The following is a 23,802-nucleotide window of genomic DNA, read 5'->3' on the forward strand; positions in this document are numbered from 1 at the left end:
TGGCTTACTTTATACTTTTGTTGTTGTTTGTAACAAACTCCTAGTTCTGTCCAGACAACAAATTACGCAACCCATTTATGGATATTGCAGAAAAATGGGGCAGTAGGTCGCATGAACATCAACTATGTAACAGTCACTCCGCCTAATTGAATTCTGTGAATGTAAAAATTTTACGAGATTGAACGTTTGTTTTGCAGATTCACATATTTACTGAAAGAAATTCTAAATATTACACTAAAAAAGCACAAATCTAGCTCTAAAAAACGATACGTAACGAAAAATTAAATCACAAGACGGAGAAAAGTAATAAAAAACAGGAATATAATAAATTTCTTAAAATATTCGCAAATTTCCGACAACAGACTAGCTGCTGGCAGGAAATCGCTTTACTTGTACTGACTACCTACTAGTGTGTAATGATAACAAAGTGCTAAACATTTATAACAACATTCTAGTCATTTGTTATGTAAACATACGCGCGAAGAAAATTTATTGTTCGCTCCCTGTCTCTCTCTCGGTAAATACGAGGCACATATTGGAAAAAAATATAACCCGGTGCGAAGAAGTAATAATTAAAAGACATCAGCCATGTTCTCGAGTTGTTGTCGGTGCGTCAACAAGAAGGCCGTATTGAAGGATGAGCAATTAAGTGAAAACGAGAGTGACGATAGCAAAAGTGAAAAAGTGCCGGAAGACAGTAATCTGATACGGAAGATACCGTTGCGAGATCCGAATGCGGCGACAAATGGTGTCAAAGTCACGGAAGAATCTGCCGCCGTGAACGTCATTGATACGGTGATAAAAGAAGAGGCAGAAGAAGATATCACTTCACCACCTTCGTCAGATCCGGCTTCGTTAATCGACAAAAATGACATTATCGTCGAGGAAGACGAGAAAAATGGCGTAAATGGTGATGCGAGTGTCAGAAGTGACTCGAAAGCGAACACACTGAATGCCGTGAGCAATGCATCGAGCAACATATCGGACGAGGAAAAGCAAAAAATACTCGAGTTGCAACAGCAGGCCAGCACGGATAACGAAGATGATGGTAATTTTGCTTTTTATTTTAAACCACGTGACCAAAATTGACTCAACTAAGCTCAGGATCTTTCGCAGACGTAAATATGTAACGGAAACGGATCTTTGCTTCATTAAACAAATCCATGATGTGTACAAATTTTTCTTCATTTAATTTAATTTCCTTCATCCCTTTCTGTTTTTCTATAATCTTTTCTTGTTTTTCTAAATCCTTCGTACCTACCTCACTTTATAAGAAAATTTCTGTTTTTTTTTTTTGTATTTTACAACCGAGACACGAATGTCAGTACACCCAATCAAGATGTTAAGTTAATTATTGCACGACTAGGTATACATTTAAATAATTCGTAACAAACTGCTGGTATTTTGATTCAAACTTAATGAGGCCTGTTCATTCTCATTCTTTTTCTTATCAAGCATTAAATTAAATTAGAATCATTAAAGAAAAAAAAACGAAAAAAAATTACCTTTTGGCAGCAGAGTAAACAGTTTTTTTGTGTGTGCTTTTTTAGCAGTAATTATTTTTACGATTTTTTAATTCAATTTTTGGTGATAAGAAATTGTTCATTGACCTTTTTATTTATCTATCAAAATAGCATTAAATTGGATTTTTATCAGCAACGTCATCTGGGTATCGATAAATGGCAAGACAATTTTTTAAGAGATCTAAACTAAATTTTTTTTTCGGGAAATGTAAATATGACGTACAAATACAAATAAATTTATTTTTAATTTAATTTAATTAAATTATCTCTAAAATTTTGAAAAATTAATAAGGCGAAAAACAATGAAGTAAAATTTATTTACAACAACAATTTTTTAAATTTAAAAATTTATTAAATTTAAACAATTTAAAAAAATAACTTCATTTAAAAAAAATAATAAATAAACAATTTCATTTACCTAATTATTTTAAAAAAAATCTAAATTTAAAAATTAATTTAAAATTTGAAAAAAAAAAAATTAAAAACAGCCAATAGAAAATTTATCTATCCATTTTTTTACATTTTATCGACGAAAACATTTTTTTCATGTTGAAAAACTTTAAAGAAAATTATTAAATTAAAAGTCAAAAATTAAGACCTGTTCATAAAATATAGTAATTTTCTTTGATAAACTTTAAAAAAAATTTTTTCTTTGAATTCATCACAAACTTGAATATATTTTAGGTAATTTCAAACCATTTTATATTCACAACATAAAACTTGAATTTTTGGTTAAAACTTCATAGAAAATTGTGGTGCCTAATTTCAGATTTGCCCATTTTGGGAGAATATACTGCATTTAAAATCTTAATAAAAAAAAATAAATTTCAAAAGCCAGGAATCTTCAATGCAAAATCTTGTATTTTTACACCAAAAAATACAAATTTCACTTCTTGTAACTTTAATAAGCTACTTTCGTCAACAAAAATTAAGGTTCATTTACAAAAGCAACGCAAAATAGAAACAAAAAGAAGCAGGGAGCAAGAGATAAGACACGAATATAAACACCACATATTTACTCATCCAAGTATAATCCAGACTTACATTTGTATATCACGACCATGATATCCTTGATAGTATGGTTTTCAGACATTTTTTTTTATCTTGTATACAAATTGTTGGTCGTTTTGCTAAAAACTGTTTTTTTTCTGCTCTGTAGTTGTTTGCTTGACAGTCGTATATTGATCTAAGCTCGCTCTTTTATTACAATGAATGTAGCAAAAGTTACAAGTCTCTGCATTATTGAAGATAAGCTTAGCAGAGAGACTTGTAACATTTTTTCCAAAGTGGTTGAAAGGAATTTATAGGGTGTCACCAAAATTTACAGTTTTTTTACGATTGAAAGGATTAAAAAGACATTTTGACAACAAATTGTCCATTTTCGTATTTTCGATCAAAAACGTCTTATCCAAAAGTTACACATCAAATTTTGCCGATGGGAATGTAACAAAATGAAATATTTTTCCTCATATATTGAATATTGTCGCCTCTTGAGGCTATTTTGCATTTAATATTAAAATCATTTCAATATCGTGGATTTCGGGGCAATATTGACATTCAAATCAAATTTCATGGCTTACTTTTAATTACAAGACTTTTCGTTTAACTTTTCGTTTTGTTCTCGTTCCACAATTTTATTTTATTTTTTTGTTAGAAGTTTACTTCATCAGCATTTTCATCACGCGTTACTCGGTACTCGACCTTGAGGCAATGAAATGACGACTAAATTCAACGAAATACGGACTTTAATACTATTTAATGCACAGACACAAATTGAACAATTTTATTTCTCTTCTTCTTCGTCCAGCACTCGATTCAATCGCAAAAGATCCAGACAATATTGTTGATAATAAAAGTACCACAAGTAGTAGCAATAATAGCAATAACGAGCATGTAAAGACAGATGTTGTCACGAGCGACGAGAATCTCAGTACGTCGAACGAGAACACGGACGACACCGTCAAGGAAATTAGTTGTGCCGAAAATGTGGCTGCAACCACCACAGTTGTCGCCACAATCGAAACCAAGCCAAGCAAGAGTAACGATACCAGTGATAATTCCATCGAGCATTCCTCGAGTCTCGAAGTGAACCAGTTGCCCTCAATTGATGCCAGTCATCACGACGAAGACCAAAGTTTCGACGAAAGTTCCATTCAATCGTCGAATTTCCCCACTCCGCCGCCGCCAATTTGTCATGTGCCACCAAACAGCTTCGAGGCAAGTAGTTTTGAGATTCCGCCAGATTTAATAACGATTGCGATGAAGATGACGATGGGCCCCGTGAATACATTGTGACGTTCGAGGAAGGCTTTGATGCGGCACTTCAGCGAAAAGGAAGCATTTTGTCGCGCGGTGGCTCACGATCGTCCATCAAGAAGAAGGTCAATTATAACACGAGTGACGAAGTGATTCCGGCAACGCCTGAAATTCCGCCGCCGCCACCCGAAGAGGAAGATAACGACGAAGTTTTTTCGGATTCGGTGCCGCCAATGTTGCCAAGAGGTGATATGTGTACGCCGTTTTTGACGAAACGCGGATCGATTCCGGGACTTGCGGCATTGCCTGATTGGTTCAGGGAGGAAAAGTAAGATTTTTGGTGTTGTGTTGCTGCATTTTTTGGAATGTACTGTCGCAAGAACCACTGAGTGGCACGTGATTTCCCGAGATGTGTATTTTAGGCTGATGCAATAGAAGAAAATTTTTTGGATTTCATATACTTAAGAAAATATTAGGAAAGAAAATTTTATCCACGTTAGTTTTTTTTTGTTTTTCAGAAAAATAAAAAAAAAATATTTTTAAATTTCGAAATTATTTTAAATTTTTAGTTTTTGAAAAATAATTTTAAAAAAATCTTAATTTTTAATAAATTTATAAAAATTCAATTAAATTTAAATTTCTTAAAAAATTATTTAATCTTTAAAAACTATAAAATATTTTTGGACTTCAATTTTTAAAAAAAAATTTTTAATTATTAAAAACTATATTTTTTGCACAGTAAAAATTTATATTCACTAAAAATTATATTTTTATTTTTTTAAATTTAAATATTTTTTTTTATTTTTTTTTAATTTTAGTTTTTATTTTATTTTAAATAAATTTTTATTTATTTTATTATTATTAAATTATTTTTTATTTAATAAATTTTTTAAAAATTTACTTACCAAATATTGAACATTTTTTTGGTTTTTAAATATTTTAGATCAAGAATATTTTTAAAAAATCAGAAAGGAGGAAATCCAAAAAGTTTTCGACTATTGTATCCGCCTTTAATTCCTTTTTTCCACAAATCCTCGTCGCATCCTCATCAATTTCGTGTCACACATCATGCGTGTGTCATTTCTTATCGCTCAAATTCCGTTAATCCTTGCAACTTGTGAAAATGTGTCATAAAAAGCGACGACAGACAATTCATCCTCCATTTAACACAAAATTGTACTTTTTCACTCTTTCTCTCTTTTTATTTCATCCTCTTATCACATTATTGCCCAAACCTCTTGTTGGATGCTCGACAATTTTATGAAGACTTATGTGTCACAAAATTTCATCAACTCGTTTTTTGAGAGAAAAACGAAAAAAATCATGAAAGTCCTTTTATAACGTTCATTGTTTGAGTTAAAATGTCATTTTTTGTCACATTTTCTTGTATTCTTCAGCAAAAATGCTGCGAAGAAAGACACAAACTCATCATTTATTTGCGTTAAGTATTACTACTTGAGAGCGCATCAAAGTATCAACTCAATTTAGGTTCCACAAAGAGCGCAAAAGAGACAAAAGGCATTTAAATAATAAATAAAGAGGATAACGTGATTGTCAATTCAAGCAAGCACGAGGAAATGGGATAAAAAGAAAAGCAGTTTATTAACTTGCTCGTCGTGCATGAATGGAAACCCCTCGGGGCATTCTTCTTCGTTTTTTTCGCCCATATTTTATAATTGATAAGTGCGGTAGATGACGGAAATCAAATTTTGCAAGATTTAACAATATTTCGACAAAACAGGAAACATACCGTCGTTGTTTAGCATAATAAATTGACAGTTTCTTTCAGAGCGAGAGGAAATTTTCATGAGAAACACCCACCTTCGGTACTTCGGTGTCATGCCATAATTGAATCAAATATTCATTTCATTCGCATGGTAAGACAATTGGAGAAATGAAAAGTTTCATCTGCATTGCAGGTTTCTTCATTTTTTGGTTTTTAAAGTGACGAAACGCGTGGGTTTTTAACAGCGTCCAACGAATTTTTCAGACTTGCTTGAAGAATTCTGAAAAAAAAAAATTAATTATTATTTTTATATTTCCTCTAATTTACAATTTTTGTCCTGGAAATGACAAAGGAATAAAAAAACATAGATAATTTTTTATGAATTTTTAAATTTAAGTAGCTTTAAAAATCAGGCTAAGCGACAATTTTTTATGGGAGCTTAATTTTTTAAAATCTTAAAATTAAATTTCAGAATTTTTTCACCAACAATTATTTTTTTATGATTTTTACATAATTTTTTTTGAAGTGCAATATTACTTTTCAAATAAAATAAATTAAATATTTTTTAATGATTTTTTGAAATGTGTTTTATTTTTTCTAGTTTTTTTTATTGCATGTATTATGCTCAAAAATTTTTTAAAATTAGATAATTAAGATTTTTTTTTATTATTTTTAACAATTTGGGAAAAAATTGATGAAATTTTAATCTTGATCGCTTTTAACGAAAAAAGTCGAATTAATTAAATAATTTCATTAATTAAAAATTAAAATATTTTTTTTTTATTTTAGAAATAAATTTTTTAGCATATTTGAAAAAAAATAAAAAAATTCGAAAAGATGGTTCCCAATTCATTAAAAAAAAAATTTATTTTATCATTTTTTATATATTTCATAATTTTTAAAGCAAAACGAATAAATTGTTGGACGTTATAATCTTTAACTTCGATGTTTTTAACATTTCTCATGAATTTTCCGGAAATAATCTAATTTCAACGTCAACTCGTAAATTGCCTCCAGTGGTTTTTGCCAAAGTAGTTCAAAACAGTACATTTGCAAACGTAACTTTTGTGTGTCAATCAATGTTGTTGTAGCGAAAAACTATCTATTTCACATGCAGATTATTATCTGACAGGGAATTGGGTGGGATTTTGGAGCCACCAACTACGCCAATCGGTCGTGATGAGGTCGCCCTCAAGCGTCATCGTTTCTTCTCCGACTTGATATCAGCGGCACAGGCAGCTGCCGAGCATCGTGTCAGTTTTGATCCACTTGGACCGTTTGTGGCAGATGTGCCGCCGAAGCCAGAAGAGAATGGAAACGAAGGTTTTTGTCCAAAAAAATTATTATAAATTGTTGTGATGCAAATTTTCCATTATTTTGTTTTGTTCGCTTGCATGAAAAGCTTTCAAATTTGTTTAAATTACGCTTTATTGTTTCTATTTTGTTATTGAATTGAATCGAAACTGAAGGCAGTCAGTGGAAAACGTTTTATTGGAAATTTATGACAAATTTTTGTTGTTGACAACTTTTCCATATGTTCACGTTTAAAGTGTTTCATAGCGTTGATTGTGTGATGAAAATACATTTTCCGTAATTTTCCGTGAAAAAAGGCACAATAAAACTTTTACAAACAGCTTTTCACCGAATTCATTAATCGGATTACATGAAACATTCGTTGTTATCGTCATCGTTGCAAAAAAAGTTTTTCTCTCTTTTAATCTCATTAAATTTAACTTTTTTCTCCTCTCCTGTCGTCAACTCGGTTGGTATGCTAAATAAGTACCAAGGTGGAAAAGTTGCTGGATAATCTACCGTAAATTTTCCATCCAAACCACAAATAACTTCAATTTTTCACTCCGTGCAACGATAAATTTCCGTTTCCAGCGGTCAGTCGTCCTAGATATTTTTCCACTAAAAATTAATGAAAAAATAAATTCTGGTTGATGACGAGTAAATGACAACCCCAAGCGCGTCGCGTCGGCTTTAGTGATGATTGGTGTTAGCTTGACATGCAATGCAACCGGCTAGCTGAGGAAATGAATGAAAAATTTTTTAATAAATAATTTACATATGCGGCCCGCTGAGATTCTGCTGTGATGTCATTCTCGATGTGAGTGACTCGTGTGCGAGTATTCGTGCTTACTTCATAAATGCTGTTAATTAAGTTGTGTATTAATTAAATCAGAGTCGGGTTTTTTGCTACGCACTACAACTATGAAACATGCAATGAATGAAAATAAAATTTTTTGTACCAAGATTGTTATCAGCTGAATTGCATGAAGGCAAATAATAATTAAACTATTGTGTGCGATGCATATGTAGTTGGTTGTTGAAGCAGGTGCGTGATATGAGACAAAAATTAAACAATATTTGTTACGATTTGTTTATTTAATAATTATGATTAAAAAAAATACACACGAAAAATTGTAGTTTTTTTAATTTTGTAAAAAAGTAAATTTTTTAAAATTTTTAGTAAAACTAGTCCAAAAAATTTTAAAATTTTAAGATTTTTCTACAAATATAGGATTTTTTATTTTATTTTTTTTTTTTCTAATTGATTTCAAACTTTTTTCTCTAAGTTTTACAAAAAATAATAATTTATTTGTTTTTATTCAAATTTATTTATTTCATAAATATTTAATATTTATGTTAATTTTAAAATAATTTGTTGTTTCATATTTATTATTATTTTTTTTGAAAACGAAACTATTCGTAGATATTTAACAAATTTTGCATAATAAAAATTATTTTATATAAAATAAAAATTTTATTCAATTTTATACAAAAAAAAAAAATAAATAAATAAATAAAATAAAATATTTTGTTATTTTTTTATCATTTTATGAATTTTTTATATTTTTAAATTAATTAAATTAATTTAATTAAAAATTATTTTTGAATAAAAAAAAATATTTTAAAATATTGTTATTTACCTAAAAATTTCTAAAAACCTTTTAAAATTGACAGAAAAATAAAATATTTTTTTTATCTTAAAATATTTTTATTTTTTCTTATAAAATTTCAAATTTTAATTTTATTTTGAATATTAAATCTGAAAAATATATACTTAACATTAGATTAAAATAAATAAATTTGATAAATTTTTAAGACTCAACTACATATGTATGTACTTGAAATATTTTTTTTTAAAGACGCTCCTCACCAAATTCCATTCGACTCCATCCCTGTCATTTAAATGAATAAATAGAAAACATCTTGTCTTCAAATTCCGTTCAAAACCACTCTCTTCGCCGCATTTTATGAGAAAATTGAAAATTCTTCGATAAAATTCTCCCCAAATCTAATCTACAGTCTCGAACTGTCTCACACACAATTTCAAAACGTCTCTCAAATAAATTTAATAAACGCAGAAAATATCGACTACTAATTTAAATTTAAATTCATACACATGCGGCGACGACGACGACAACAACAACAACGATGAGCGGCAACACAAAAATATATATTTTTTTTCTGTACATTCTAGCATAATATTTGTACAAATTACTCAGTTTCGTCTATCATCATCGCGCGCACGTCCAAATACCTCAACAACGAACGAATTATTAAACCGATAAAAGATTACAATTTAATTATTTGTGTGTGTAATTTTTTTTTTCATTCGCTTGCGTCCCATATTCTGAATGAAACTCTTCTCATTATTTATTATGATTACATATATTTCAATAACAAATTGGCATCACATGTCAGAACGTATCAGTCGGTCGTCAACGTCGTCGTCGTTGTCGATGGCCTTATTTTGATTAAATTAGTCGGACGCGTGAGCTGTGATTGTCGCGAATTAAAAAAAAAATAAAATTTTAACAAAAAAAAATGAGAAAAAGTTTCAGTCCTTAAAAGAATTTAACCAAGAAATTGTTTTTGTCGCCGCTAAAATCGTATTTTTCCCATAATTGCTTCAAATTGTCATTTTTGTGGGAGAAAGAGATGCTGTGAAAATATGAACAAAACACAAAGTTGAGAAAATTTTTTGGTGTGTGAATTAAATAATTTTTTTTCTTCAAAAAAACAAAAATTCCTCCATGTGGAGGCGTTTTATTGAACAAGCTGTGAAAAGAGATGCAAGTGAGCATTCAGTGTTGCGACGAACGTCGGCAGGAAGTGTTTCTCATATTAATTTATTAAATTGATCCAGTTCGATCGGTTCTATTCTTAGAAATTTTTCAATAAAATATTTCCAGATAACTCTCGTAAGTGATGATTTTCCGATAAATTTTCCGAATTTTTTGCCATTTGCAACATCTCGAGAGAAAGATTTGCATTACGTCACCTATTTAAATAGAAAATATTTGTGTGTGAACCCAAAAATATCATTTTCCCGAGTAAAATTTACGCGATGACGCCGTTGCCGCGACGCTACTACGACAAAAAACGAACGCGTGAGTGATTTCCATTGATGATGCAAAAAATAAAACATAAATTTTCACACACAGCTGTTGTGTTATTTTACGAGATTAGTAGCTGGGGTTGTTGATGTTGTCAACAACTAATTCTTTGTTGACTTTGCGAATCATCAACGCGCCATTACTCAACTTTATTTAGGATCGTCAGCATTTCGTCCCTTTTTTAATGAGTTTGATGAATTGAATTGAATTTTTGCGTGGCTTTAATTAAGGTTCATGACACCGTGCCACGTTTTGAAATGTGAGTGATTAATTAAAAATCGAAATTTGAGACAATAACGAAAAATGCCAGGCAACTCCACTTGTGGAAAAAAGCGATAAATAGAGACAAGAAAAGTGTTCATTAGTTTTTAATGATCTTTTTAAGCTTATGACTAATAATCTCATAAGCCTTATCGTTAGTGGATCTATAAAAGCATTTGTTAAGTTTATGAGCTACTTATCAGAAGTAAAAATCTATTAATGTATTTTTCCTAGTTGAGCATCGTACGTTTGTAGTACTTTTCAACATTCAACAAATGGAAAATATTGCTAAAGTTTGTCGTGAGTTGAAGATTAAAAAGCATTTTGCAGGCATTTGGCAGTTTAAAAAACAATAAAACTGCAAAAATTACGTTTTTACTTGATTTTGATACAATTTATTGAAAAATAAAAAAAAATCGACAATTCAATAAATATTTTATTTTTATCAAGATTTTTTGAAATCTAAAAAGTTTTGAAGAGATTTTTTTATTCAATAAAAAAATTTCGTTCTATAAAATTTTTTAAAGTGCTTCAGAAAAAAATGTGTCTAAAAATTTCATGATAATTTGAAATTTTTTTTAAAATATTTTTACAATTATCTGAAAATTGTTATAAGTAACTCAATTTTGTGGGAATTTTTTTTGGGGGCTTGTCCCAAATTGTCTTAAATTTTTATTTTTTTTATCTATTTAATTAAGTTATTTGTCACAATTTTTAATTATTTTAAAAATATTCAAATATTTATTCATCAATTTTCATGATTTTTTTCAAAGCACTTTTAAAAAAATTATTGAACGATTTTTTTTATTAAATAAAAAAATCTATAAAAAATACTTTTTAAATAAGGAAATGAAAAAAAAAATTTTTTGATATAAATCCTGAATTATAATTATTAATTTTCTAACCAAATAAATTTTTTAAAAATTAAGTTTTATGGAAAATTCATATATTTTTAAAACTAAAATTCTTCAAAAATAATTTTTGTTTTCTCGTAAAAAATTATAAATTAAGTTTTACGAAAATTTATTGAATACGAAATTGTCGAGAATTTTGACAATCGACAAAATCAACAAATTTTCTGTATTTTTTAAATGAAAATTAAATGTTTTGAAGGTAAAATTCAACTGGAAATATAATATTTTTGAATATTTTACACTTCTATTTGACATTTACGATAAAAAAAAGCAAAAAATAATTTTTAAAATTAAAAGTATATATCCTCCAAAAATGACCAAATTCCACAAAACGCAGGATGGTCAGCCCTTCATTCATTGTCTTTCTCCCTCAAAAAAACAAAAAAAAAAAAAATAGTAGTAAATAAAACGAATTCCTTTAATGATACTCACTTCACACGAATATCGCGTCTACGAACATTTTTCCCCATTAATAGTCCCGCATTCTTCATTGCGTGTCTCTTCCATCGTACATCGTAGACACAAATTTTTTATATTTATTTTTTTGTTATCAGTCAAGATCTTTAATAGACTCCAATACGGCACCTTCTAATCTACGAGTTTTTCGTAGAGAAACATGTCGAGACCTTCTTATAGAACTTGACTTTGTGTTTTGCAGTGCACATAATTTAAATGTAATGAGCGCCTGAGTGTGTATTTCATATTTTCACAGCTGTATTTAACGTTGTACGGCACGCCAGTGTGATAAAAGTTACTTCCAAAGAGATAGTCGACAGTGTATTTTGTGAATTCTTTAGTTGTGGACGTGAGATTTTGATAATTTTTTTAACGAAAGATCGCATAAAGACCAATTAGGCAAAGCATGTGTAATGGGTCAAAAGTTAAGTGTCTGTTTCGGACGTACTTTGATAATTAACGATGTGAAAAATTGCGAAAATCCAGGTAAAATTTTGTTTTTTTTTACGTCGCATGCGATTTTCTAATCAATATATTGTGGAAGTAAATTTCCTGTTTATTCATCCTTTGTTTGCACTTAGTCAATTTCTCGCACAATTGTCTTATCTTTATTGTTATTAGTCGTTATTAGCTCAATGTTATCGTTTATTTTTATTGTAAAGTGGAAGAAAAGTGCCGTCAACCCATTTCAATTTTTTCTTGAAAGTTTTCTAATGAAATTTTTTTCTCCCCCCGCAGATTGTGATCCAGCGACGAAGCAAACCTCCAGCAACGAACTCGAAAGTTTAATTGGTCGTCTCGAACGTCTCGTAGATCGACTTGAACGTACCGTGTCCGCACGCGAACTTGAATACACGACGCAATTACTGCAAACTGTGCAAACCGTTGCGGCAGTCACTCGTGCCAAAGACAATCATCACGGCCATATCTTGCAGCGTGGTGGGACAATCGAAGAAGACACCTTGAAGTCGCTGAGCAACAACAATAGTATTAGTGGTGACGTCATCGAGCAACGTGTAGCGAGCTTAGAAGAGTCAGCGAGTCAGATAAATTGCACGGACGACGATCTCTTGTGTCAAATACCGACCGTAGTTGAGGAAGCGCTAAACTATAAGAAATCCGACAACATGAGCGTAATGGCGTATCAGGACATCATGATGGGTCCCTTGGCCCAGTACTTGGCGTTATCGGCTAAAATTGGCGGCGATGTCGCTACACAAGCGGATTTCGTGAAGAAGGCTTTCGATGCGCAACTCGCCTTCGTGACACTTGCCACGGAAAGTGCCAAGCCCTCGGATGCCGATTTGCCGCGTTTGTTGCAACCGACCTCCGAACAAATTAACAACATCCAAACGTACCGCGAAAAGCATCGCACGTCGCCCTTCTTCAATCACTTGTCCGCCATCAGCGAGAGTATTCCGGCTCTCGGATGGGTTTGCGTCAGTCCCACGCCCGGACCACATGTCAAGGAGATGAACGATGCCGGCCAGTTTTACACGAATCGTGTATTGAAGGACTGGAAGGAGAAGGATCAAACACATGTCGAATGGGTACGTGCCTGGATCCAAACTCTCACCGAATTGCAAGCGTTCATCAAGCAATATCACACCACGGGACTCGTTTGGAGTGGCAAAGGCAAAGCTTCCGTGCCAGCTGGCGTTCCTCCTCCACCCCCAGGTGGCATGCCACCACCACCTCCGCCAATTTCCGCCATGGGAGATCTTTCTGTATCGAATGGTGGCGATAATGATCGCAGTGCATTGTTCGCTGCCATCAATTGTGGCGAAGCAATCACGAGTAACTTGAAAAAGGTCACGTCGGACATGCAAACGCACAAAAATCCTAATTTGCGTTCCGGTCCCGCACCGTATAAGGCTCCGCAACCGTTCAAACCGACCGGTCCGAAGCCATTTGTGGCACCGCAACAAGACGACAAACCGCCCGTCTTCAATCGCGACGGCAAAAAATGGCTCATCGAGTACCACAAAAACAACCCGAACTTGTTGGTGGAAAACGCTGAGATGAATAACGTCGTTTACATGTTCAAGTGCACCAACTCGACGCTCCAAATCAAGGGAAAGATCAACAGTGTCGTCATGGACTCGTGCAAAAAGTGCTCCGTTGTCTTTGATTCACTCGTCTCTTCCGTTGAATTCGTCAACTGTCAAAGTGTTCAAATGCAGGCAAGTTAAAATTTATTTTTTCGGTTAAAAATTCAAGTTTAACCAAGAAATGTTTGTTTAGGTCCTTGGCAAAGTGCCTACAATCTCAATTGACAAAACTGACGGTTGTCAAATGTATTTGTCGAAAGACTCGTTGGACGTTGAGGTTATCAGCTCCAAATCTTCCGAGATGAATGTGATGATCCCACAACCCAATGGAGATTACGTAAGTTTTTTCTTCAAAAAATTTTTATTTTTTCTCTATAAAAAAAAATTTTTATTTGACACAGACTGAACAGCCAATTCCGGAACAATTCAAAACAACTGTCAAAGGAACATCATTGAACACCACCTTTGTCGAGAGCTTGGGCTAAACGATGTGTGTTGTAAAACTTTGATTTTACTCTCGAGATTCATCGTCGAGCACACAAACGATTCAAAATAAAAACACTACATACAAAAATATTACAAATTTAGGATATTTTTTGTCATTTACACTCTTTTTTTAATATCATAAAACTTAAAAATTTATGTATTTACGAGGAAATTAATATAATATTTATAAGATTTCTGTCTGTTTGCAATTGATTTTATACTTTTTTTTAAAAGACTTTTGTGAGTTTCGTTTGACTTTTCTAAAAAAAAAAATAGAATTAATCCTAATGAGAATTTTATTCGTAAAAAAGAGACTTCCCCAAAATTTTAACCTTTTAAAAAAAATTAGTCATCCAATATTTAATCCCGGAAAAAAACAAGAACAAGTAGATAGAAGAGTATTTTTAAATTTAATAAAAACAGCCAATTTGTAAGATTTTTCTACTTTTTTCTTTGCTTGACCTTCTTTTCTAGTGCTTCGTATACAAACAAACAAACAAACTTTTGTGGAATAATAAAAGCAAAATGCAAGAAATATGTATTTAATTTTAATTATAATTATATTATTATCAATTTAATATCCTGTATTCGACATAAAGAATAATAAAATATACTCCTAACTGAGAAATTAATAAAAATTTGAAAGAATTATTTATATATGGTTTTATAATGTTGATGGAAATGGTCCTTATTCATAATCGATGTGCTTATTAAGACTCCTTCATTTTAAAATTTCCGGGCAAAAAGGATAAATCGCACAACTAACATTTTTAACAAACTGAGAAAAAACGATTTAAAGCTTTTTACGGATTTTGAGCTGTAAAAATTGATTTATAAACTATTTCTTCATTTTTAAACTTACAAAAGTAAATAATTGGCCACTAAAAACAATTTTTGTAAAGAAAAAATTTTTATCTAATCTCTAAGGGGTAGTTTTGGGAAATTTTTTATTGAGAAAAAGGATAAATCGCACAATTGCACAAAATTTCATATAAAAATGAGATTTTTAAAGTTTTACAATTTCAATATTTTTCCAAATTTTTTGGTTCAAGTTGACTTTTTATGTAATAACAGAGCATAAACAACACAAAAACATGAACAAAAAACGATTTGGAGAAATTTTTATATTTGACTTATTACCAATTTTCATGCATTTGTGCGATTTATCCTTTTCGTCTATTCTTTCTTTTGAAATAAAACTGGTAGTTTTTAAAAATTTTTGAAAATTTCTCAATGTATCTTAAAATACTCGTCTTAAGGCATATTTTCTCATTCTTAACTCAATTTTGTCAAAAATGTCAGTTGTGCGATTTATCCTTTTCGCCCGGGAAATATAGTTCATGTTGATAGAGCTTTGACTATGGCATCTATTCTGAAACACGCATTTTGTCCCATTCTGAAATATTTTCGAGTGTTATCCAGTAAGAAACTGCAAATTCTTAAAAATGCGTCGATAATGTATGTCAAAAGCATTGAAGTAATATAGATAATGATTTTTAAAGTGTTTCTTCAGCGTTTTTCTAGATGCAAAAGATTTATTTATGCATCCAGGGACCTTTCATGATTCATTCTTTACACGTGCTCCTAAAAGATACATTTTGAACTTCTTTATTGCCATATTCGCCAGAGCTTTTATTTTGATGGTAGAAAACTTCCTGAATCGTTTCTGTAAACTTTTTGAAGCATAAGCCATTACCTTTTCTCCGTTTTTGCCGATCTGCGCGAGAACTGCTCCTAATCTATAACCTGAGGCATTGGTTATTAATTTTTTTTTTAATTTTCCTTTTGTTAAAAATTTCTGTTCTAAAAAATTTTTGTTTCAATTTTTTTAAATTTTTTTTTGAAAAATATTCCTTCTTAAACAATTTCAGTGGAGGACCTTATTTTTACACAACTTCGATACCTTATTTAATTTCTCAGCTTCAGGTCAAAGAGCTATATTATCAGATTTAAGCTTTTTTCATTGGCTTCAAAAACATCAATATTGTTTTCTTATCAAACGTTATTAAACGTTGAATCCTTCGTAAGACGTTGAAACCTGCAATAAAAAAATATTTTTTTCTTATTTTATCAATTTTTAAATCCTAGAACGCTTCAAGTTAACATTTACCTTTTTTCTTTTTTCTATTACATATTTTTTGAATTTTCAAGCTCTTCATCTGGGTTTTTCCCAAATATTTCCCTATCGACTAATTATCTCTAACGGACTTGGCATCGCCAAAACTTTCAAACGTTTATCTACATTTAACAGCTATCTCATCATTTTAGTACGCCTCACGCGACCTTCATGCCAACGTTCATCGATTTCGATTGTTCAGTCGAGCAGCAGTCATCACGGAGAACAGACGCATTTTTCAACTTCTCTCATCATTTTGTGAAATATTTTTTTTTACCACACACCATTATTGAAAAGATAAAAAGAACTGCGTAATTCGCAATTTTACACGACAAAAGAGACATTTGAATAATAAAAATAAACAATTATCGTCCCTCAATTGATTTACTTTGAGAATAAACTATTAAACTTGTACTGCGCAGCGAAAATTGCTTGCAAATGGTAAATTTCAGATAATTACACATTTTATTTTCTCTGGCAAAATGCAAGATGGCTGCCAAAATTTCCACGTTTTAAATTTTTTCTCATGGTTAAATTGGTTAAAATAACGCAAGCACCGATGATCTACGGTCAATATTTTTGATAAATTACATGAAAACAACGCAAAACAAGCGACAAAAGTGCGATTAGTTGTGATTAGAGTCTTAATTTGATATTTTTTTGTTGCTCCAAACTGTGCATGACGTAATTTCGTTCATTGAGTGCGCAATCAAACAGTGAATCATATTATATTTCTTGCAAATCAATCAAAACTGAAACAGTGACATTTTTTTAAAAAATATATTTTCCCATTTGCAGGAAAATAAAAAGACGAGACTCACGTGACGTCATAATCGATAATCAATTTTTTTCATCGTCATACTTGTGGCGCACCATTGCGGTCGATTTCAGAAGTACCGTAACACAAATTTGTACGCCTCACACACTTCACAATCATGGTAAGTTTTTTTTTTCCAGCATTTTGTTCAGTCCACGTCGTTTTCTCACGCGAACCAGACCTGGAATGAAGCTAAACTGATAAAAAAATAATTTTAATTAAAATTTTTCTGCATTATGTCTACTCAACAGCCTCGAATAGATCCATTAAAACTCCTGGAATGCCTGAAAGTCTTGTTGTCGCCGACTGGAGGGATCAAATCCAGTACCGAAGTCAAAAGATTAGCAAAGTAAGTGTCCTTGAAATTATTTTTTCGTTCATATCTCATCATGTGGCTTTGTGCAAACGTCATTTTTTCATTTCAAAATGGATGCAAAATTTTTATTTTTAACTAATTCTTGTGTTTTCTTGTTTTTTTTTCAGCTTGATGACGAAATTTTCCAAGAAACTCGTCTCGAAATGCATTTACATTGAAATCTTAAAATGTTCCGACACAGATCTACTTTGTCAATTTATGCAAGCCGGCGGATGGACGCTCGTTCATCTCTGGCTTACGGATGCCATGGGCACTGCCAACTGGCCTTTAGTGCACGAAATCCTGGAATTACTGCTACTTTGCCCGGTTGACGTTGAACGACTAAAGAGCAATACGGCGCCAAAGCTTGTCAAGCAGTTGACAAAAGACGAACATCCCGCAGAGGTAAAAGTTTTGGCAGAACGTCTCGTTCAACAATGGCTCCGAATCGTTCGTGGCGAAAATGCACCAAGCGGCAATACATCGGCGTCTGACGTTGCATCCGAAATTGAAGATGGATCGCAAGACGCCACAGAAATAAACCAAAATGGCAAGGAAGAAACCACTGTGGCGCCAGTTCAGGAGAAAATTGTCCTGAAATTGTCCGTGAAAGACGGCAAAAATGTGATTATTAAGAAAAATGACGAACCAAAGGACGAAACGGACTCCAGTGCAGGCGCAGAAGTGACAGCTGTCGAAAGTACAGAAAGCTCTGAAACAAATGTCACGGAATCGGAGGAAAAAGTGAGTGACGAAACCAAGACTGACGAAACGCTAGAAAAGAAGGACGAGAAGAAAGACAAGAAAAAGTCGTCAAGTAAATCGTCGAGCAGTAAATCTCACCATTCATCGTCCTCGTCGCACAAAAGTTCCTCTTCATCGTCGTCATCGAAACACAAATCCAGCAGCAGTAGTAGCAGTAGTCGCGACAAAGACCGCCACAAATCGAGCAGTAGTCATCACAAATCTTCGTCCAAATCCTCTTCATCCAAGAGCTCCTCTAGTCGTTCCGAGAAAAAGAAGGACAAGGAACCCGAAATGTCCGAAGCTGACAAAGTTGCGAAAACTCTCGCGGAATTAGAGCCCGAAAAACTAACAAAACTCGGAAAAATTCCCAAAAAGTCGTCTTCTTCTTCTTCTACTGACAAACCAAAACCCGTTTCTGCCGCTGCAGCACCCGCCGCACCCAAAGTCAAGCCCACATTCTCCATCGAAGAACGTGACCCCGAAAAACGCTCCAAAACCGTCAAAACGCTCAACTCCAAATTCCGTTCGCACGGTCTCGAGGAAGAAGCGCCCCCGCCGCCATCACGCAAAGTGCTGAAGAAACCATCGACACCAACGACGCCAACGTTGCTGCCGCCGCCGGTGTTGACATCGGGCATCAAACGCGTATCACCACCCAAAACAACGATCAGCAAGACTGCCACAACGGACCCAGCATTGTCGCCGCCCGCCGAGAAGAAACCCAAAATCGAGGAAACGCGCATCAATGGCCTGAAAAAAGCAAAATCACGTAAGTTTCAAACGACAAAAACTCTATTAACGAAAATCCTTCTGCTTTCTTTTGTAGCAGCAGACACGACGATTGTCCGGATTTGTACTCATTTTGATGTTTGGCATAATCGTAAGGAACCGCAATGGTTTAATATATTTTTTGCATTTAACTTTTACACACCTCACCTACTCCTTTTACACGAAACTTTTTTCCTCTTCTAACAATTTAGCTTCTTTTTCAGGAATTTTACAATTTTTTATTGAAAAAAAATGAAAAAAAAAACCAAAAAATAAAAATTTTGGTAAAATTAATATATAAAATTAATGAAAAAAGTAGCTGTAAGCTGCAATCTGTGATAAAAAAAAATATTAAAACCAAAAAAATGTCAAAAGCAAGAAAGAAAAAGGAATAAAACTGACCAAGTACAGAGATTTAATAAATCCAAAAAAAAAACGGCTGTTCAAAAATTCCACATTCAAGTACAATTTCACAAGACGCAGTCACAACGATGGATTAAAAGTGTTCAAAGGGCAGATTTTGCGTTTCCATTGGATATCAAGCCTCCTGTCAGTGGTCGGTGTGTGAATGAAATCATGAAAAATCGGTATGCCAGAAGTAATTTAAGTGTAAATGATTGCAAGAAAGACGTTTGTGTTGGTGGTGGCTTCACTCAATATCGATATCCATTCCATCCAACTCGACAAGATGTCCATCGATGGTATTTTAGGATCCATTTCTGTCTATTTTGAAGTTGATTTTATCGTTTTTGTGGTCTAGAACGGCTAGAGAAGGACGATTTGTCTTCAAAAAAATACAAAATTCTTTACTAAAATTCCTTGAAAAGCATAAAAATCAAGAATTTTGCAGAATTTGGTTCATTTCAAGACAAAACGATCATTCTCGATGCACCGTCCATTAGGTTATTGAATGAAATTAAAAGCATTTTACTTTCTAAATCGCATTCTGACGCGTACTAGTGTAATGTTGTCGTTAGCCGTTAGTCACACAGTTATCGTGCCAAAAAATTTTTGACCCAGAAAATGATCGAAGTTAATTTCCGACGAACGTGATCTGAAATTTTAATCCAAATTTTCATCAAAGAGCCTTGTTTTTGATAATTTTGTGTATTTTTCGTATTTTTAAAGCGATATTTACCCAAAAGTGCTGTTAAAGTAAATATTTTTGAGAATTTTTGTTTTATCAGCTGCCGTAGTTGTCAGCGTTTTTATCAAATAATAAAATATTTTCGACAGAGAATTTTGAAATCTTTTGAAATTTTTTGTGGAATATGAAGTTATAGTTAATTTTATGTAGTTGCGATACGAGTCCAAAGATTTTTTTATTGCGATATTGGTTGTCGAACCACTTTATGCGGTTTTTCGATGTTTGTTCATTAATTAAATCACCATTTTATGTAAAGAATTACCACAAAAGGGGCTTAGAAACAACTAAAAATACTTTTTAATGTAAAATTTACGTATTTTTAGTTTTTTTTAATTGTTTAGGAGCTTGAAGTTTCTTACCAAAAATGAAAAGTTTTGGGTTTTAGGGACAGTTTTCGGTCTTTTTCATCCGATTTTTGTGTTAAATGACAAAATTTCGTTGTTTCGAAGCATTTTAAGGGATTCTTGTAACAATTTTTACAATTAAAAAAATTTTCTTTGTCCTTCGCATGAATTTTTATCCCTTACCTGCTCGTCAATTCTTTCAAAAAAAATCACAAATTTAAGTTTCTTTCAGTTAAAAATGAGCGCAATGCTATCTCATTGAAGTGTGAATGATTTATTCGACTTTTATTTATGTTTTGTGAGTGTTTGAATGTAAAATTTTGCCTTGAATGGTTGAAAAAATGTTGCACGAAAGTTTCTTAACTGCCTTTTGCATTCTTTTTAACGAGCTTTTGTACAAAAAATGTCGATTCTGCAAAATTTCTAGTTAAAAAAGGGGCATTAAACTCTCTTTTTAATGACTTTTTTCCTTTTTTGTAATGTCCAGCTTATCGTTATTCAACTTTTTTCATTGCAATAATGCGTTGTTACACATTAAAACACCTTCATACGTGATTTTCATTCAGTACAATTCCTATTTCACGTTGCTAGAATAACGTGCGTTGTGCTAGAATGCAAATTTTTACTCAATGAATGACTTTTCGATTCATTTTTAATGATATTGACGTCATTGAGAAAGATAAAATTGTGAAAAGTCGCAACAAGTGTCAATGCGTTTTATGATTTTTTTTGGTTTTATTTTCAGTTTTGTTGCCAAAATCGTCATTAATGAGTACAAACCGAGGACAACGTCATGAATTTTTAATTTTTTTTTCGTAAAATTTTAATTGTTTTATTTTTTTTTGCAGACACTCTCGTCGAAACTGATTTATTCAGCGATGCCTTAAACATGGAGTCCACAAGTCGCAAGCGAGCGATCGATGCGAAGAAGCGGAAACGTCGTCTCAGCGGATCGGAAGCAACAAAAACACCTGCAAGTCCCACAACGCCCGGAATCCCAATGAAATTCTACCAAGACACGCTCACGGAAGAAGGTGACGACAAATCCAAAGCCAAGGACAAGGACAACTCGCCGGAGAAGGAGAACGAAAAAGATGGCGAAAACAAGACGAAAAAGTTGCGAAGCAGCACGTCGTTGGAAGACGCCGAAAATGACGCGGAAACGAAGAAGGAAGAAACGGAAGTTGTGGAAAAGAGACCTCCGGGCATCGGAACTGGTCCCGATGGTCCCCCGGGCATCCTCAAAGTCTTCAATCCGAACAGGAAAAAGCGCTCCATTCAGTGGCGCGCACAAGAAGATCTCGTGGAAGTGCGTTACTTCGAGCTGGATGTCGAGGAACGGTGCAACGTCAATCGCCAATTTGCGGAATGTCGGCAGGCGGACATGATGTGTGAGCGCGAAAAGATTTTGATGGCTCGCAATCTGCCAAAGGAGGACTTTATGGAGGCGAAAACGACATGGGGACAGTTAATTGAGGTGGATGACGTGCCAAAACACCCGAATGGCGAAAAAAGTACCGAACGACGCACCCAAGCGGAGCGCGAACGGAGCGTTTTGCCGGCATTGTGGAATCGCGCGTTACAACCAAACAGCCCAACGGAGCCAGATAACGAAATGCACACGTATACGGAGCCAAAAGTCATCCCGATTGACGATCTCACTGGAAATCTCGAAGGAGTTACGGACTTTTCGCACATGCCATGGCCCGAAGCAAAAGGCGAGACACCTACTTCTAACAATAATAACACTGCTAATCTCAATTCGTTTGCGAGTTTTAACAATCAATTTGGCGGCGCAGCACCATTTGCGGCACCAAACATTCAACAACCGCCACCCGTTACGGGACCATGGGCAACTGCGCCGCCAGCGTTGTTGGGAGCTCTCGGTCAACCGCCACCCTTCGTAGATCCGCATGCCATTAATCCCCTGGCTGCCTTCAATCTGCCCGGAAGTCAATTTTTGCCGCCAGGCATTATTCCGCCGGGAATCGCGAATAACTTTGTAGGCCCTCCTCCCGTAAACTTTCCCCCGACCGCGAATCGCCCGCCCCCCATTGCCCCCGATCGCAACAATTGGGTGCGCGGAAACGCGGATCGCAATAATCGGGGACGCGACAATTGGAATGACCGCGATCGTCGCGGCGGCAATTGGGATCGTGATCGGGGACGTGGCGATGCTAGGCGCGATGATCGGGATCGCGCAACTAGACCCGGTGTCTGTAGGCAATTCGTCAAATACGGGAACTGTCGGCAAGGAGATAGATGCATTTATTCGCATCCTACCAGATAGGAAGACGACTAGTCGATTCGTTAAATATTTAGATTTTTTATTAAGTCGTTTTTATTACCTGTTGTGTACAAAATGTCTGTTATTTTAGTTTTAGACACGCAAAAATGAAATAAATTTGATTGTACATTTATTTTTATGAAAAAAACATAATTTTATCCATAATTCACATTTCTAGGTTATGCATTGGGATTCGTAGAGAGATATCGTCGAATGAGACGCGCGGAGAGAAAAATTTGAGTCTAAATGCTAATTTTTATATTGAAGTGAAAAGTTTTTAAACAAAAATATTTTTTAAGCAATATTTTTGTTAAGTTGAGTTGAAAATCAAAGATAATAATCAATAAGTCACCTTTGTAAATTATTAAAAATAATAATAATTATTTAAATGTAAGAACTGTACAATTAGTTGTAGAAGTAGAATATTATTGCAAGGGTTTGAACATTGTATTTACCACTTAGACTTTAAACAATGGAAGCATTAATAAAAAAAATAATACAAAAAAATATAATTGTTTTTTATTAAACTTTAAAATTTCAACAAAAAGAAAATTTTAAAACTTTAAAAAATAAAAATTAAAAAAATCGACAAAACTAATTTCGAATATTTCAAAATTTGTTGTGATACATAAACAGATCAAGAGATGGCGCTACAAATGATCATACAGGTTTTCATGTAAATGCATAATTTTATTAAACGCGGAAATGCATTTTAGTAAATTATTTCAAATTATTATAAATTAATTATAAGTAAATTATTTCCGAATATTTCAAAAATGCATAATTTATTATTAAAAAATTATTAAATCAATTCAAAATATTTTTTTCTAATTTAATAATTTTTGGTTATGTGGGAACAACGCCATAAAGATAATTTATTTCAAAAATTTGTTTTCAATTTATTATTTATTTTCTAAAAAGAATAAAAATTTAAAAATATCCTATAAATTTTCCACTACTTATTTTTTTTTATAATTATAAATTTAAAATTTGAAGCAATAAAAACAAAGAAATAAATAACCCTTTTTAGTAGAGCTATGTATAAAAGTACAAAAAAAAGTTAGTTATTTATTTGTCTAATTTAAATTATTCCATATATTTATTTTTATCTTTTTTGTTAATCTTGTTTTTGCTCAATGATC

The 23,802-nt window shown here is 32.8% G+C and overlaps 2 protein-coding genes across 4 annotated transcripts; both read left to right on the forward strand.

The window, feature by feature from the left end:
- The first annotated feature begins 588 nt into the window (after nucleotides 1-588).
- LOC134830061 (uncharacterized) lies at nucleotides 589-14,273 on the forward strand. The gene is given in 7 exon segments (XM_063843422.1): nucleotides 589-1,048; nucleotides 3,331-3,772; nucleotides 3,775-4,107; nucleotides 6,623-6,828; nucleotides 12,281-13,725; nucleotides 13,787-13,930; nucleotides 13,995-14,273. Coding segments are annotated over 7 exon segments (3,114 nt in total). The 3' UTR covers nucleotides 14,079-14,273.
- Nucleotides 14,274-16,408: 2,135 nt separating this feature from the next.
- LOC134829431 (serine/threonine-protein phosphatase 1 regulatory subunit 10) lies at nucleotides 16,409-23,134 on the forward strand. 3 transcript variants are annotated; one of them, XM_063842494.1, is made up of 4 exons: nucleotides 16,409-17,361; nucleotides 17,496-18,883; nucleotides 21,222-22,091; nucleotides 22,839-23,134. In XM_063842494.1, exons 1-4 carry the CDS (start codon nucleotides 17,249-17,251, stop codon nucleotides 22,898-22,900), a joined length of 2,433 nt encoding a protein of 810 aa, XP_063698564.1. In that variant the 5' UTR covers nucleotides 16,409-17,248; the 3' UTR covers nucleotides 22,901-23,134. The 3 variants fall into 3 exon arrangements, with proteins under 3 accessions (XP_063698564.1, XP_063698563.1, XP_063698562.1); XM_063842493.1 differs by lacking the exon at nucleotides 22,839-23,134 and having other exon boundaries at nucleotides 16,409-17,133; nucleotides 17,264-17,361; nucleotides 21,222-22,792; XM_063842492.1 differs by lacking the exon at nucleotides 22,839-23,134 and having other exon boundaries at nucleotides 16,409-16,636; nucleotides 16,994-17,361; nucleotides 21,222-22,792.
- The last annotated feature ends 668 nt before the right edge of the window (nucleotides 23,135-23,802 follow it).

This window comes from Culicoides brevitarsis, chromosome 2 (genome assembly GCF_036172545.1).
Source record: "Culicoides brevitarsis isolate CSIRO-B50_1 chromosome 2, AGI_CSIRO_Cbre_v1, whole genome shotgun sequence".
Lineage (NCBI taxonomy): Eukaryota > Metazoa > Arthropoda > Insecta > Diptera > Ceratopogonidae > Culicoides > Culicoides brevitarsis.